General features: G+C 35.4%; 1 protein-coding gene across 7 annotated transcripts in view; it reads left to right on the top strand.

The window, feature by feature from the left end:
* Positions 1 to 17,289, top strand: part of VPS13C (vacuolar protein sorting 13 homolog C) — a 106,608-nt gene that overhangs the window by 33,591 nt on the left and 55,728 nt on the right. For all 7 annotated transcript variants that reach the window (XM_074601297.1, XM_074601298.1, XM_074601296.1 and 4 more), the window contains 19 exons: positions 391 to 530; positions 1,125 to 1,278; positions 1,706 to 1,782; positions 1,941 to 2,000; positions 3,738 to 3,891; positions 5,004 to 5,120; positions 6,423 to 6,526; positions 6,892 to 7,059; positions 7,857 to 8,161; positions 8,473 to 8,620; positions 8,874 to 8,982; positions 9,417 to 9,550; positions 11,558 to 11,714; positions 12,466 to 12,545; positions 13,408 to 13,467; positions 14,593 to 14,758; positions 15,745 to 15,861; positions 16,402 to 16,505; positions 16,961 to 17,128. In XM_074601297.1, the coding sequence (XP_074457398.1) occupies positions 391 to 530; positions 1,125 to 1,278; positions 1,706 to 1,782; positions 1,941 to 2,000; positions 3,738 to 3,891; positions 5,004 to 5,120; positions 6,423 to 6,526; positions 6,892 to 7,059; positions 7,857 to 8,161; positions 8,473 to 8,620; positions 8,874 to 8,982; positions 9,417 to 9,550; positions 11,558 to 11,714; positions 12,466 to 12,545; positions 13,408 to 13,467; positions 14,593 to 14,758; positions 15,745 to 15,861; positions 16,402 to 16,505; positions 16,961 to 17,128 (2,522 nt within the window). The remainder of the gene's footprint in view (positions 1 to 390; positions 531 to 1,124; positions 1,279 to 1,705; positions 1,783 to 1,940; positions 2,001 to 3,737; positions 3,892 to 5,003; positions 5,121 to 6,422; positions 6,527 to 6,891; positions 7,060 to 7,856; positions 8,162 to 8,472; positions 8,621 to 8,873; positions 8,983 to 9,416; positions 9,551 to 11,557; positions 11,715 to 12,465; positions 12,546 to 13,407; positions 13,468 to 14,592; positions 14,759 to 15,744; positions 15,862 to 16,401; positions 16,506 to 16,960; positions 17,129 to 17,289) is intronic.

Here is a 17,289-nt window from a genome sequence, read left to right as displayed (position 1 = left end):
AGAACTGGAATAACAAATGGCACGTTACTGTATTGATGCTGCGGATTTGAGCATTTACTTCTGTGGTTGTTCTAGAGAAGAACTTTCTTATAGTGGAACCTGGGGAACTTGTTTCCTGGAGCTTACTTTTTAACTGGTTTTCCTTATATGTGTTTTTGAATGTCTAATGATGCAGCTAAACTCTAGTGCTTTCCTAAATAGGGCTTTAATTTTCTTCACTTTTCATCCAAGGGGTAAGAAAGGAGTATAGATCTAAAAAGTATACTTTGTCAGATTAGGTTTTAACTGCTCATACAGTTTAAAATCCCATTGGAATGGGAAAGAGAGTGTGGGATATTTACCCCTGTTTCTGGAAGGAGTTTACTGAGGAGGAAATAATTTGTTTTGTAGACTCTGAAGAAGAATATTTTGATTTTGAGGAAAGTTCTGAACCAACTGACAGGTCACTTGTTAAAGGAGAAGAAATAACAAATAAGGAACTTGCTAAAGAGGAACTGACAGATCTTCAGTTGAAGTTTGAAATTAAAGAGGTATGTCTCTTTAATTCTATTTTTATCTTTTACATAAAGAATATTTAAAAAAAAATCCAGTATTCTATTACTAGTGTTCTCCAGATGTAGTGGATGCAAAAACATAGCCACCAAACAAAAAAATACACATGTACATGCATACCTATTTCTATGTTTCAGTAATTCATATATGGTATGTGTATGATTTCTTTTATATGTGGTATATGTATAAATAAAACATGTAAACACAGATGAAGTATGTAAATATATTAAAATCAGCAAAAAAGCCCCTTATTGGAGTATTTTTGGTAGAAAATAATAGTACCAAGTTAAAATTTGGGGGTGGGGTGTGGAAAATTTGCACTGGAAGAACAAGGTAAATACCCAGGCAGGTCACTTGCAAAGAGCAAATCCAAAATATTTCTATGATACTTATATCTCTCAATATCAAACAATCACTGGTTTTTTTTCTATTTTTACACTTTAACTCTGTAATAAAAATAATACTTCCAGTAAAGCAGACAAGGCATTAATTTTGCGCTTTTCTCATTGTTGGTTTGAATGGTGAGAATATGACATGTGAAAAGATGGTATAACTGGGTATTGTTCCTGCAGGTTTTGGTAGAACTCACCAGGCAAAAGAAGTCTGAGGAAACGATACTTGTATTTGATGTGATGCATCTTGGGACAGAAGCTACTGTCAGAACCTATAATTTAGCAGCAGTGTCTTATTTAAAGAAAATAAGCTTGGATTACTATGAAATTGGAGGTAATAAGCAATGAAAGAGAAGTATACTAGTGTGTGTACATATATAGCAGTTAGTCTGAAACTGTGGCTCTCCTGTTTCATGTGCTCACTGAAATCCAAACCTTGTTCTAGTTTTCCAGTTACAGTACTTAGTATGCAGCTGTACATCGGCAGTGCTTGTCCCACTGGTACAGGTGATAAGCTCTGGACTCCCACTGTAATGCTTATTAGATAAATAGCTTAGTGCTCAATCTTTGGATGGAGAAGGGGTACAGACTTGCTGTTTTGGACTTAACAAAGAGAAACCAGGGATTCATATTGGGTGGTGTTATGTATTTTAACAAATGGTGTTGAAAGTTAAACCCTATGTTAAAGGCACAAATTCTTTGGTTCTCTGAAAGAAGAGAAATTACCCTAACTCTTGTGTATTTCATGTGGTATGTTACAGGTAAAAAAGCACCCATTCATCTAATTAGTTCCTCAGATAAACCTGGCTTAGACCTTCTGAAGGTGGAATATACCAAGGTATACATAAAGCTTTTAAAATTTATTTTTAAAGCGCTTTTAAATATTATAAAGTCTTAAACCTACTATTCAGAGCTAGTGGGTTGTTTTATGTCTTCTGAAAAGCACAGTGACTGGTTGGAATTAATATTAACCTTCATGTGAATCATTATTTTCAGGCTGACAGAAATGGGCCACACTTTCAGACAAATTTTGACAACACTGAACAGATGATTCAAGTGAGTCCTTGCTGGTTTTATTACTTATTTTCTTTTGGTTCGCTTGCTTAGAAGGGAGGAATAATAAGGGTTTTTTGGCTTTCCTGTTTCCCTCCAACCATGACCTTGCAGCAGGGAAATTTAAAGAGTTAAAACATAGTTGGAAGTTTTTCTAAAATTTAATATACGGCCAGTATGTTAGTTCTAACTATGACAAAAAAAATCTGTTATCTAGCTCATGTGAATAAAATTCAAAATAGCATAAGAATGGATCTTCTCATGCATGAGATCATGAAGTTCAAATGCCCAGTATGGGAAAATGGAGTGAGGTCTAGAATTCTTCCCCTTTCCTGTCAATTTGTTTTTATTGTGAGCATGACATAATCAGCACTCTGCTAAATTTACTAAGAAGTCTAAATCCATTTATGAGTGTGTAGGGGTGTTTTTGTTTGGTGGTTGTTTTTTTTTTTTTTTTTTTTTTTTTCTGGTAGGGGGAGGGTGAAGGGGAGTATGTTCTAATTCCTCACCCTGATATATGACTCAGAAGCTTCTTGTGATACTGCGTTTTCCTCTCTGTTACTTTTGTCACAGACTCTAGAATGAGTATTTGATCTGTTAAAAACTATCGCAATATAGGGAAATGTTTTTAGACATCAAGTACCGAACTTCTTAAGTTCTGACTGTTGTACTAATGGTGCGTTTTTAAGTCAGAGATTTCAATCTAAGGAACAACTGTGTCTTGAGGAGTTATCAAAATGAACTACAAAGGGCTGTCAGTTTTCTGTGATAGGTACTTACCTCCCTTTATAACTTTATGGCATTATTTTGCTTGCCATTTTTGGTGTGAGGACTGAAATATTTCACTTCCCACCTAACAGTTTTAGAGTACCTATAGATTTCATCAGGGAAGTCTAGTTAATACTGGAATCTTTTTGCCAATAAAAGGTTCCTGAAGCCACAGCAAGTAATGACAGTTCTACTACTCCAATGCTACTGAGGTGGATACACGTACTGAGTTGACTGACTTCACGCTATGGGATAGTGCTGATGTTAAGAGAACTCAACTTTTTGTACATCATCAGGTGTTGCCTTGCAACTCATCAATAGGACTTCTGTGTCTGGAAGAATTGCATTTGGGCTCTTTTTCCAATTTCAAGCCCATTCAAGTGGATACTAAACTACAAGGCAGGCACTTCACCTTTCGGACTCCCTTAGTGGATTTGTTGAGAAATACCTTTATACTGAGTATCTATATACTAATTATCTACATGGCAGTCACCTGCCGCTTACCCGTACGTGTAGTATTGTGTTATTGCAGGAGCATTCAAGAGTGAGTCTGTGTTTGACAGAGCATATTGCTTGAGAAGACTGAATCCTCATTTAGGTTACACTACCTTACTCCATGTGTATCTCTCTTAGTCATCTAACTAAGTTTTCCATTTTTTTTAATGCACTTCTCCACAATGAGTTTTTCACTCATTTAGCGCTTCTAAGATAATTTTGTATCACTTTGCTTTTGTACTGAGAAGGTTATAGGTTAACAGTCACAGCTGTTGTGTTGTTGTTAGGTTTTCTTATTTTCTAAGCTTACCACTGTTCTGCTTCGCAGAAAGCTTTTTTCCTTTATGATCTGTTGCTGGTAACGCATGCAGCTTTTCTGTTTCTAAGAAATTGTTATATTCCATTGGGTGCTCTTGTACTTCAGTCCAATTCTTGTAAGTAATTTTTTTGTCTCACGGAGTCTTGTGTTTTCAACAGGTAGCTTTTTCATCATTGAACCTTCTACTGCATACAGAGGCCCTTATGTCTGCTGTCAGTTTTCTAACAGCTATTAGTCCATCAGGCAGTGAAAGTAGTGGGGAGACACCAACTAAAGATGAAAAGCAAGAAGATGACACTAGATTGAAGAAAGGTACGGTTATGTTTGTCAAAATGATGATTTTGAAAGGATTTGTCCGATGCTGGCAAAATGATCAAATCCAGAGAAACCTGATTAGCTTTGTAGTGTGGGGTGAAGATCAAAGGTCATGTGACTGGCTCACCAGTCTGGAGGACTGATTTAAAAAAAAGATAAATACATGAAACAATGATGATGATCATAAATGTTGTCTTCAGGTGAGCTTTCTATTCTCGTGTTTTGTTGCCATTTCACGACTTGAATTTGAGAGGGCTCAAACAGTAGCATGATTGTGGTAAAATAAAGGAGACAAATAGTACTTTGATTATGCTATGTTATTGATCTAGGTAATTTAAATATACTTTCAAAAATGTAGTCGAGTCCTTTGCTAGCCTAATGAAAATCTTGCTGTTCCTGTAGCCCTGAAATAAAAAATGAATTTATATCAAAGTAGGCTCAGAGGGGAGCAGCCGCACTGTTTTTCATACTAAGTGCAAAACTCAAGCGCTTATCGGGTGAGCTGGAAATGAGGTGTCTAGTGAAGAATCTTCAGAATCACTAATAATTTTAAATGGCCTCATTTCAATCTGCAAGCTGAAAAAGAAGCTGCTGCTATGTACAGTTTAACAAAGCCTATAAACATTTGAATACTTGGGTTAACACTTTGCCGCTCTTGGTTAGTGAAGGTGCAGACCATCAGTGAGGCCTGATGGTTTCTGGTCTTCCCCCATAGATAGTTTTTGACCCATGTGTGTGACTTCACCTTATTCTCCTCAGCCTTAACACTTGCTTGTGTAAAACCTGTGTGTTGGCTGCCTGAAATAGGCTTCCAAGGTTTGCCATTTCTTATGAGCTTGACAGTTAAGAGAAAACTTCCTATATTAGGATCTTGGAATAAGAAATATTAGATGACCTGAAAAAAACACTACCGTGAACCTATTGAGTTATTGACTTAAAGTTAAAAATAAATAGACTGAGCAATTTAAAGAAACTATAGGAAACAACTAAGTTATCTGAATGCCAAAAAAAACCCTCCTGGACCGAAACAACCCCCAAATACTCTCAGGAGTTTAAGTGAAAATATGAATTATAAGCATTTTGAAAATCCCTCCCTCTCTCATTTATAGTGGCTAGACCTTCCAAGGATAAGGACGTCTTTGACTTCAAGCTTTTTGCCAAGCTGGATGCCTTCTGTTTAAATATTTGTGATGAAAAAAAGAACATTGCAGAGATCAAGATACAAGGTATGAAATTACTTGTTAGTAGTAACTGATCTGGTAGTTTAGTTACAAAGCAGCTGCTAATACTTCGACTAAAAGGTATTTAAGGTGTGTATTTTCAGCATCTGACTTTTTTTTTTATTGTTATGTTTTCAAAGTCAGTCTTCTAGTGTGTCATAATGTTTTGGCTTCCAGCTAGAAAAGCATGATATATTATTCTTCAGGTAATTAGGTTCATTTTTTGAAGGAGTTTGGTTATGGGTGACTTTTCATGTTGTACTAATCTTTGGATATTTTTCTGCTGTATCTGAATCATTTAGGATTAAAAAAAAAAATCAAAACACAAACACCTTAAAACTGCTTTCTTTGGTTTTGAACTCTTAGAATTTGTTTGGATTTATTGTTTTGGTTTTGTTTTCTTGATTCTTTTTTACCCTTCAAAGGGGCTGTCAAAATTCGGGTGGAGGGAGTTTGACTTCCAAGTTTGTTAATAGCTGCTAAAACTCTCAATTAGTATGAATATTTAAGAATGTGTGATATACAAGATAATGCAGTACAGTTCATAAAAAGCGTTTTGCTTGTGCCCGTCTCTAAATCATATAATGTATTCTCACAAGATTTTGTATGCAAAAGTGTTGTATTCAAATACAGTATAGTAACATTTTTTGATAGGGAATTTTAGTAAACTAACTCAGGAGCTTTGTTATTAAGAGATGGATTATTGTTTGAGTATTTTTCTATTAATAGTAGCTCATTTCTTTTCAGAGGTGATTGGTATTGAGCAATTAGAATTTTTTCTCTTATGTTTTGTTCAAAGCTGTAGTATGGTCACATTCTCAAATCTTAGTAACAGATAGAATAGTATATGGACTTGGGTTTGAGCTGTAGACAATATACTTATCTTCTGTGTCTGACTCATAACACGCAAAAAGTCTCTATTTCCAGAACTTACAATACTTTTTTTTTTTTTTAGAAGTTATGGTAGTTGAGGCATTACTTCTAATTAGTCTGACTTGGATACAGGGAGACTAATATGCCTTGGATTGAATAGAGCTCTTTTATTACAGTCCCTTCAGCAAGGGATGTGGTAACTGACTTATTTCATTTGGAAACAGAAGTGAGAATCAAGTATGTTTGGGTATTTTTTTGTGGGTATTTTAAATATTTGTTGAATTTAGCAAACTATTAACAAAATAATTGTTTGTTGGAATGTATAATTTCGGCAGCTTTTCTCCTCTGCCCTACTGGTGTCCTCTGTTCCCACCCTGAAAGCAAGTGTTAAGTTCTGTTATGCAATACTACTGTTTCTCTCTTTATACTTTACAGGTCTTGACTCATCTCTTCTCCTTCAGCGAAGCCACACTGTATTCTTTGCCCGACTTAAAGACATAGTTGTCACAGATGTTGATTCAAGGACCCTTCACAAAAAAGTACTCAACTACAAGATTTTAAGTTTTACTTGATTCTTGGTTAGTTTTGTGTGTATAGAAGTGAAATGTAATACATATTCTTAATCTACTCTTTAAAAAATATTTTATTTGTCATGAATACCTCTTTTTCAAATGAGATACACGGTAAAGTGTAGTTTTCATATTAGATTTATGGATGTCCAAAAAGATAGAGAGATATATATATAGATATATATATATAGATATATAGATATAATTTAAAAAAAATAAATCTAACTTGTACATCTGATAGGCTGACAATATATTTAGTTGTTCTTTGTGTTAAGTACCTTTTGTACCTTTTTAGAAGCTGCTGATGGCTGGTGGTACTCTTTCTTTCTTTCTAGGCTGTGTCTATAGTAGGAGATGAAGTTTTCAGTTTCAATCTGACATTAGATCCATATGCTACTGAGGGGGAAGCCTACACTGACATGTCAAAAGTGGATGGTACCGTGTCTTTGAAAGTAGGCTGTATTCAAATAGTATACCTTCACAAATTTCTCATGTCTCTTCTGGTAAGTCTTTTTTTCCTTCCTATGTTTCTGCTGCCTTCTCAAATTAGTCTTCCTTGTTTGTGTCCTCCGTACAAGGGATAACTTAAGTTTCTGAAAGGGAAAGGATAGGCTTAATTTTTCATGTGTGCTATAGAAAAACTTTAAGGCTTAACTGGCTTGAATTTCAAAAAACTAAGACAATGCAAGTGGGTCACTTCCCACCCTCTGCTTTGGAAACAGAAAAGGTCGGTGCTATTAAGGTATTTTGGGTTTTTGTGTTTGCTGCACTTTCCACTCTCGCAAAAACCTGAGTTCATTGCAAACATGTCTGAGCTAACATTAGAGGCAAAACTTTCTGCAAGGTTAGATGCTAGGAGGACTGCAAATTAATCCCTGTAAATATTTGTGCCTTTGTCGAGTACCCTAATGTTGGCGTTTTCAATAAAGCACTAGTGGGATTTCTGTCATTCAGTGCTGGCTTTAATGTGAATTTGTATTCACTGCGGGCAAAGAGGGGGTCTAAAAATAATGCGTCCCCGAAAGCTAGTGAGGTGAAAGAATCTTGTATGAATGAAGGAAGGAATGTAATGAAGGAAGGAAAATTAGAGATGGGTTTAAAATGAGTGGATTGTACTAGTTAGTACATTTTTCACCCTCTATTAGAGGTCATCACAGAAGGCACTCAGTTATCTTTCCCCAGGAAAAATTTTACACAGTAGGCAGCATAACTGGTGTTTGATGTTGTAAAGTGAGAGAGTAATTTAGATTAAAAACCTGTTTACAGACATTTCTCTCTTCTCTTCAACTGCTTATTCTAGACTTTCCTGAACAACTTTCAGACAGCTAAGGAGGCACTGAGTGCTGCTACAGTCCAAGCTGCAGAAAAGGCTGCTACCAGTGTAAAAGATCTGGCTCAAAGGAGTTTTCGACTTGCAATGGACATTCACTTGAAAGCACCAGTTATTGTCATTCCTCAGTCCTCGGTTTCCCCCAACGCTATAGTAATAGATCTTGGCTTGATTAAGGTTCAGAACCAGTTTAGTTTGGTGTCTCTGGAAGGCAGTTCGCTCCCTCCAGTCATTGACAAAATGGATGTGCAGCTGACAAAGCTGAAACTGTCTAGGTAAAGTGCACTTTACTAAGTAACGCCTTAGCTAATTCGTAATATTAAAAAGCTATAGGATATGAATCCACTTGCTTAGAAACCGTGGTTGGTGACAGTGTCAAATATTTGGTGTTAAAATACTAACCTGTTATTTTAAGGGCAAATAAATCAGTAGTAAAATAAGATACTGTTCTGCTCAGGAAGCCATTTAAGCCTAAAGAGATATTACATTTGAGACATTAAGATGTTACTTTGAAAGTGTAACTTATGACTTAACTTCTAACTTCCCCACCATGTGTTTTGTTTTGTTTTTTCCCCTTTGTTTTAAGGACCACTATGGAGACAGGTTTGCCACATCCAGACATTCAGATACTTCATCCTATTAATTTAAGCCTGTCTGTGAAACGAAATCTATCTGCAGCTTGGTTTCACAAATTACCAGTATTGGAGATCACGGGGTATCTGGATACGATGAATGTAAGTCCTGTGAAAAGAAGGTGGTGAGAAGCTGGTGATAATATTAATGCAAAACTAACCTTTACGTTATTTCTGGACACAAAGATGCAACAAGCTGCATATGTTTAGTAGCTGTGGAGTGAGTTTCAGGGATGTCAACAGGGTTTAACCTACCTGTGTAAATGTAGAGGTTTGAAAGTGTCATATAAAACACCCAAACTGCTGTGTACGTTCAATTTGTTTTTTCTGAGAACTGTGATGTGCAATTTTGCAGGTTGTGTTAAGTCAAGAGGATTTGAGTGTCTTTCTCAAAGTGTTGACGGAAAACCTTGGTGAAGCAGAAGAAAAACAAACTCACGCAAAATCAGCACTGCAAAAGGAAGGTCAGAGATGAAATTTGTTTGTCATGAATATTAAGTATGTTAGCTTTCAGGAGTAATGAAAAGCATTTATTATCTGGAAAGCAAGCTTAGATCTGAGAGTATGATGTGTAAGTGATAAACTTAATTTTGCAAGGACAGTGTTCATACTTTAATATGTCAAAAAAGTGGAAACATCAGAAGAAAATTTGGTAATCATGTTAGCTATATTTTCACAGAACTAGCGAGGTATTGAATTGTCAGAGTCATCTTGTTGCCAGAACATGTTTCTATTTCCTTTGCATGCTTGGAAGTTAAAGGCTCTGCTTGTGGAAATGTTGTTAGTTCGTTTTAGGTGAATGTAAGCCATCTAAATGAATAAAAGAATTGGATATGTTTTTTAAGCTTAAACAAATGGTGGCAACTTCAAAATCTAACCAATTTATTGAACGCTTCAGGTAAAATCAAAGAAATGGAGAAATCATTTTTGACACAGGATAAGAGTGTTCCAGAAGGAATGCTGTCTGAGAAGGGAAAAGGAACATTAAATGAAGATGTAATCAATATACTACTTAACTTTGAAATCAAAGAGGTATGTACCCATCTGTAAAACTTACTGCATACAGTACTCGAGTCTGTTTCTTAAAAGTAGTGGGCTATGAAGTCCATTTTAACTGTTTCAAGAAGATGGTACCTAGCAACAAAAAGAAAACAAACAAAAAGCCCCTCAGAACCCAGATTCTTTAGCTGTTTTATTTTCTCTGTATTATGTGAGATTGTATTTATAGAATATTTAACATACATCATACAACTAACAGGGAAAACTAAACTACTTTTAGATGTTCTGTGTTCACCTAGCCTTAATCCTTCATAATGCTGCATATGATTCTCTTAGTAACAAACCAGCTGGAATAGTTAAGCCAGAACTAGTATTTTTCCTTTAGAGATACTGAGTCTGAAGGTTAGATTGTAGGTGAAGTATTGGGAAAATGCACGAACAATCAATTAACAAAGCTACTTATGCATAAGAAATCGTCCAAGCATGTTTTTTTTTTCTCTGAACATGTCTGTGATACTTAAATGTGAAGAGCTCAGCATGGCCTTTCATCTTTTTCAAGAATCAGGCCAAGTGGCTTAGGTATGCAGGTTACTTTAAGTAACTGCTTTTGTTTTTTGTTGGGTTTTCTTGTGTGTGTAATTTTTGTTTCACAAAATCTCTGTGATGTTTTTGTCAATACAAGATTTGGGTTCCTATTTTTAAGACAGGAAAAAAACCACCTTCAAACCCAAAATTATTCTATTACCGAGCAACAGTTGCGTTCAAAGACTAGAAACTTCCTCCTATCCCCAGCCACCAGGAGAACATATTCTGTGTGTGTGATATGAAATCATATAAGAAAACTTAGTTTCAAGGACACTAAAAATATTTGTCCCACTGCTGAAGTGTAGAGGGGTAGCAAGTTGACACCATTCCAGGTTTGGGGTTTTCTCCGCTTTTGCAGAACTACAGCTGCAATTGGCTGATGAGGTACCAGTTGACAAACAGCACGTAGTTAGCCAACATGTGTCACTAGTACCTTTGGCAGCTTCTAACTTTCAGATTTGCTGTCTTGGCTGTGAAGAATTTTTTTAATGGTAGGACTGACGCATATTACAGACTAGCCTGTAGTGCTCTGTTTTCTTATTTCATATATGAACAATTCATATGAACAATTTTGTCTTACTTAATACAGTGTTACACATGCTTCAAATGGACATTTTTACTAAGGTAGTGGCCACGTTGTCTGTGGACTGTATATGGTGGGTGATTAATGATAAAATGCTAATTTGTTAGTGTATAAAGAGTATGCCGCATAATGGAGCAGACAAAGTATTGACAAACTTGAATTCTGTAAATTCCTTGTGTGACAAATGGTTAGGTTGAGGCACTATTTTTAGTTCCCAAGAATGGAAGATAATTGCCTCATGAAATAACCGCATTGAAATTGACATTGTTCATTAATAACTATGTCTAGTTCTTCTACTTTAATTTTAAGCTACATTTAGAAGCACAAGTTTTTTTCTCATTTTCAAGATTCTAATCAGTGTAATGCTTAAAATCTTCTATACATGAAGAATTGTAATGTTGAAACATTTCGGTGTCCGTAATTATTATTTGCATAGCATCAGATATTCAAAGATTGATTCACGTTGCTATCTGTTCTCTACTGCCCTTCCTTCCAGAACAGTATGATTTATAGTAACTGTTTTTTCCATGTTCAGACACTGTGTAGTGTCTGACTATGAAACTAAAGCATAGCTTGACAAGGTAAAGATATACTGCTAGGCTAACAAAATTAAATTCTAGCCGATTTAATAGACTTAAGATTTTTGTTTTGTTGTTGAAGGGGTTAAGATGTGATTGGTTGTTTGGCTGAGAAGAGCAGCGAGGAAAGGAGGGAAACACTGGTGTAATTTCTCTTTGTAAAAAGGCAAAATGTCTAGATTAATACTGCTTTTGAAGCTTAGCTGAGGAGATAATGCCCAGTTATAACTGCATGCCATAATATCTGGACCGCTTTACTGAAATAGTGAATTTATTTCCCTTTCTGTATTCAAGGTTGTAATAACCTTGATGAAGCAGGTTCAGAAGGAGAGATATCCGTTACATATTCTAACTGTGCTACAGCTTGGAACTGAAACCAAAATTAGAAATCATGAATTGACTGCAGCAGCATATCTGAAAAAAATTATTATGAGATGCACTGAAATAAGTGGTAAGTCTTCGAGAAAACTGGTAATGCAGTCAGTACAGTGTGTGCAATCAGCTTTTGTAGCAAGAGGATAGCATGGTCAAAAATAATAATAATTAGCAGGAAAAAAAAAAAGGCCAGGAGGTTACATGCCAAATTCACTTAATGGTGCACTTAATTAATCTGTTTTACCGGATACCAAGTTCTACTCCTGTTGCTAGAGATAGCTTGAGTTAATTTATTTGACTTAGTTGCCTACTTTGAGTAGAATGGTCATTCCTGAGAAGTACTTTATCTGTTTAGGGTGTTCTGATGAGCTTCTGAATCTGTGCTTTATGACTAGTTCTGGCAGCACTGGAAATCCAGTGTGCTTCCTTGATTGGTCGGGTAACAATTCAAAGGGGTGATGAAGTAACAACTGAAATAGCCATGTATTCAAAGTAGAAAAGTATGGTTTTGAATACAAAAACCTAAAGATAGGAGTGCAAAACTAATTACAGGAATGCAAATAACTTCCCCATTTTGAATCTTCTTTCAGGGACAAGATAAGTTAATTTTGATTAGTTTAACTAGAAAAAAAAAAGAATACAGGTTTTCACAAAGTAATGCTTAGTCTGCAGCTTCTCACTATTTCAGTATATAATATATATATATATATAAAAAATATGTATAGTATATAATTAGTATATAATTGAGAATTATCATGGGGGCATTCCATAGGTGGGCTAAAGCTTGTGAGCAGAAATGCTTTACAGTTTTATTTCTTTATTTGCAGACTCAAAAGGAGATCCTCTTTGCATTATTAATTCTTCAAGTGAAACAGATGACCATCTTCTGAAAATGGAATACATCAAGGTTTCAATACCTTTTAACTAAGATTATATGTTGAGTAAAATCAGGCTTCCATACTTAGTCTGTATTAAATTTCTTTTTTTTTTTTTTGCTTGTTTTAAAACCTGTAGGATTTGTATCTAAAACTTGTCTAAGTCTTCTCCCAAATACCTGTTTTTCAACTTATCATTTCATTTCACTCTCAACTGCTTCTATATAGGGCTTGCTTCATAAGTCAACACAATTGCTGAAATCACGGGTGAAGGCAAATGTTTGTAAGCGTTTTTCTCTGAAAAATGCAGATTAGTATTTTTGTGAAACTTAATAGGTGAGATAGTCTTTGCCTACGTAAGTGATAGGTGGCTCTCTATAGGTGGTAAAACTAGCATTTGAGGAGTGGTATGTTGGTACTTCTTGAGCTTTTATTAAAAAAAAAAAAGCACCCTTCAAAAGCTGCACAAATACTTGTGAGTCTGGTAGGTTGTAGAACCAGTGGACTACTCATACTCTTATCTATAAGGACATAATTTTTATAGAGGAAAAACAAGTTAATTTGTTCTGACGAAGTACTATGCATATATTGATCCAGTGTAAATAAATCCTAGGTAAAAGAAAGTTTTGTAACTGGCCAGTTGAACTTTCACAAAATATGTGTTATAAAATGTCACTGAGCAGAGCATAGCGAGTACCCCATTCTTGCTGCCGTGATCATGTGCTTTATTTAGAGAACTTGTTTCTTCAGGCTTCACCATTTTCCTTTGTTTTCTTTTGCAACGGGAATAATCTTTGCGTGTGTGGTAAATTCAATTAATTCAGTAAATTCAGTTAATGAATGTAGTTAATTCAATAGAGACTGACTGTGTGCTTGGGCTTTTTTTGTCTTTAGGCTGATGCTGATGGACCAGATTTTGTTACTACTTACAAAAGCACCAAGCAAAACGTCAATGTAAGTATTGGATGTATTTAATTTTTTTTTTCAGCTTCTCAAATAGTAACAGTTATGTAAACTTGTTAGTTGCCCATTCTTTCTCTTCTCATTGAAGAGGAAAAAACACTGCAAAAAAAAACCCAAACGCAAACCTCTGACTCTCTCATCATTAAAGCTTACTGCTTTATATTTTTACAGAAGTATTTAATGTATTAATTTTTTTAACTAGAAGCTGTACACTTTTAGCTAGTTAAAATTTATAAGGACGTATTTCTAACTGAGGCCTATAGGATGTGTTTTATTTCTGGAGGGAGACACTTAGCAGCATGTGAAATGAAGGCCTTGTGTTTCAGAGCTTGAAAGTTCATAACAGTGAAATTGAGGTGTGAGGTGAAATGTCAAACAAGGATTCTCAGAGGTCTTGTGTTCAATCACTCCTTTTTCTAGTTCTCCAGAAAGCAACTGCGCGTGTAGTTTTTCATGGCTTCAGTGACTTCTGAAGTAAGCAGGTCATTTTGCTTTTAAAATGTTTCCTTTAAAGTAGTAATGGTGGGTGGAACTTGCTTCTTGACAACAACATGCGGAATTTAAAGTGGCTGGACTACTTTAGAGTCAAGAAAGCTGACATCCCTTAATGCGGCAGTAAAACCAGCATTTAGCAGGAGTTGCTTTAGGCTAGGAAAAGTTGACTAGATGGTGCTAGGTTTCACTAAGTAATATTGGCTCAAACAGTTGGTACTTATTTACTTTCTGTTCTGATTGAAATTTTTTAATCTTATTTTGTTGTGTCATACCTACTAAAATATCTCTCTACATGGTTCTGAAGATGTAAACCAAAGTGCTCAATAGTCCACAATGAAATGCCGCAGAATGAAGAGAGCTTACTGAAAAAGCATAACCACATAAAGTATCGATATTTAGATTGGCACAGTTCCTCTGTAGCTGTTTTAAACTTCCCTTCCATAGCTCCCTTATCTGTTCTGGAGCTTGTGTGGTGTTAAGTTGAAGGAGATACAAGGGTGAGATACTTGTGAAATTGAGCAAGGCACTTTTTTCTCAGTGCTGTGACAGTAAATCTGAGTTGTTATGCAAAGGACTGCTACTAAATAACAACGTTGCTTTGTCTCCTTGCCCTCCTTTTAGGTCATCTTTTCATGTTTGGATATAGTACTTCACACAGAGGCTTTGCTTTCCATCATGAGTTTTCTCACATTCAGTGTTCCATCAGGTGGTCTTCCTAGTACTGATAAAGCATCAGACCAAAAGCCTCAAATAAAAGAACAAGAAAAAGGAAGTACTCTTAGACCAGGTAATGCAGTATTGGAAAGGCCATACTTCTGTTGCTTAACAGCATCTAGCCTTTGGTTTCAAAGGATACCATTTCAGGTGACAACATTGCAGTCTATTTGGTGGAAAAACAAGGCATCTCATTAAAAAAAAGGCAGATATTTTTGTTGCTGCTTAATTTTACAAATTCTCCTTACTCAATGTAACTTTTTCCTAGCTAGTGGTCTGACTGTTATAATAAAAGTCAAATAAATGATGTTGCAGTGAACAATACCAAAGCCTATCCAAAGCATCAGTGTCACAACTTTGTTGCTTTCCAGTCTGAAGTCTCTAAAGAGTGCTTACATTGTTGAAAATAAACATTCTCGAGCCCTGGGGAAGCAAAGAGAAGTGCTGAACTGAAGGGTTTTGTGCTTATTTTAATAATTGGTATCTGTAACCTTGAAATAATATGAGGTTTGTATGGAAGCTCCTTAAGAATGTTTCACCAGGTCCTGTGTGGTTGGTGCTTGTGTTTGTAGTGTTGTTTGTGAAATCCAAAGTTTTCTAATCCTAAATCTATTGGGACTGAGTTTACAGTGGCTGGCTGTTACATTTTGTGTCCTGCCATCTTCAGTTTTGCGGCAGAAACTTTTTTTACCTAATATGCCTAAATTTGCCTGGCTGCTCTGTACAGAAAGGAGCATTCCTCATGTGAGATAGTGTTTCAGATAATGAAATGTACAATGTATTGGGCATACTGTTGCATGAAAACTAGATATCAATGAGAAAAAACATCTTGATTGCAGTTTGCCTGTGTTAGTCAGTGACTGTTCTTGTGCCAGAAGAAAACTGTGTTAATAAAAGACTTATTTTATGTCTTGACTAATAACTACCAGTAAGTTTTAGGGGATAACTGCAGGTTGCTTTCTGAACAGTTCATATATGTACAAAATGAATAATCTAACATTTGTTTTTAAAAAAATGACTTATAATGAAGTTCTTGTATGTCTCTCGTTTCCTATCCAGTGTCTAGTAATGCAGCCCATGATGATATCTATGAATTAAAGCTCACTGCAAAGCTAAATGCATTCAATATTGCAGTCTGTGATCAGACCTGTAGCATTGCAGACATTAGAATACAAGGTAAGGGGTTTAATTTAAATATTAGATTAGTTGATTGTAGCAAGAAGTATGTTGTTCCCCTCCATTCACTTCTGAAAGGCTAGCGTGTGCACTGTAGATATTTCTGTGACGTATATTTGGATATGTTTTAATTGTGTGATATGGTTGCGGTTATGTATTTTAATAGCCAAAATATCTGCAAGGGAAGGAAATGTTTGACTTGGAAAAAGAAGGCAATTAATTTGTAAGTGGAGTAAAATTAAAAGAAACAAAGGCACTATGTTATAAATAACACAAGCTTCCATTTTTTAATATCCTAGATAGCTCTGGGAATTTTTACTCTAGCCTTAGAATCAATTTATGTTGGCAAATTTGTCATGTGTAGTAAGGTCACGACTTCTGTATTGGGCTTAGAATTGGTTGTTACGTAGTAGAATGCTGGATTCCAAGATAGTTTTATTCTTACTATTCAGTAATAAATAATGCTTCTTTTTTAAAAAGTGTTTTCTTAGCAATTTGTTGAAGTGCATTTATTATCTTCTTCCTTTTCTCTCAAATCAGGAATGGATGCATCCGTAGCTATGAAAACTAAAAAGATTAAAGTGTTCTCCAGACTTGAGGACATTGTAATTACAAATGTTGATCCAAAAACAATCCATAAAAAGGTGATGTGTTCTGCAGATTGTAAACAAAAAAGACCTAGTTCTTTTAAGTTGTTCAATGACAGCACTGTAGTTGATTTGCTGTGTTGTATAACGCTAAGTACGATGTAATGCACCAAATATTAAGCAAAACTTCATTGTTAACTTCCTTTATCTGAGGGAAGCAAAATATGCTTCCATTCAGTATTTAATTCTTTTTAATTGTGTTTGTATTGATGTATTTAATTCTGAGTAGCATGGGTTAAATATAAAATGGACTATATATAACCAATTGAGAAGAGACATGCCATAAAATAGCTGATTCAGTTTCCTTTTGTGCCTAGCATATATCTGTCCAAGTATTGATGATAAGTTGCAGCTGATCTTCTTGTAAAGTATTTCTTGTTTGATAACTTAAGCAGTAATTCTATCACAGATTACAGACTGGGAATTTTAACTATATCGACTTAATCTTCTAGGCTGTCTCCATAATGGGAGATGAAGTGTTTAGATTTCACATGGCACTTTATCCAGATGCTACTGCAGGGGAAGCCTACACTGATATGTCAAGGGTGGACGGCAAAATGTCTCTGAAAGTGGGCTGCATCCAAATAATTTACCTACATACATTCTTTATGTCTCTCTTGGTAAGACATTAGTTTCAGTTCTTTTCTTGTCATTAAAAGGTTTTTAATAAAATGTAATCAGCTCTTTGAGCTGTACCTGGGGTGAGCTTATGCGCAAACATATAGAAATATTTTGCTGAAGAAGTGTCACTTAAGTTGCATTGCTTTATAGAAGAATGACA

The sequence above is a fragment of the Larus michahellis genome, chromosome 9 (assembly GCF_964199755.1).
Source record: "Larus michahellis chromosome 9, bLarMic1.1, whole genome shotgun sequence".
In the NCBI taxonomy this organism is placed as follows: Eukaryota; Metazoa; Chordata; class Aves; order Charadriiformes; family Laridae; genus Larus; species Larus michahellis.
This window is presented reverse-complemented; position numbering and strand designations above follow the sequence as displayed.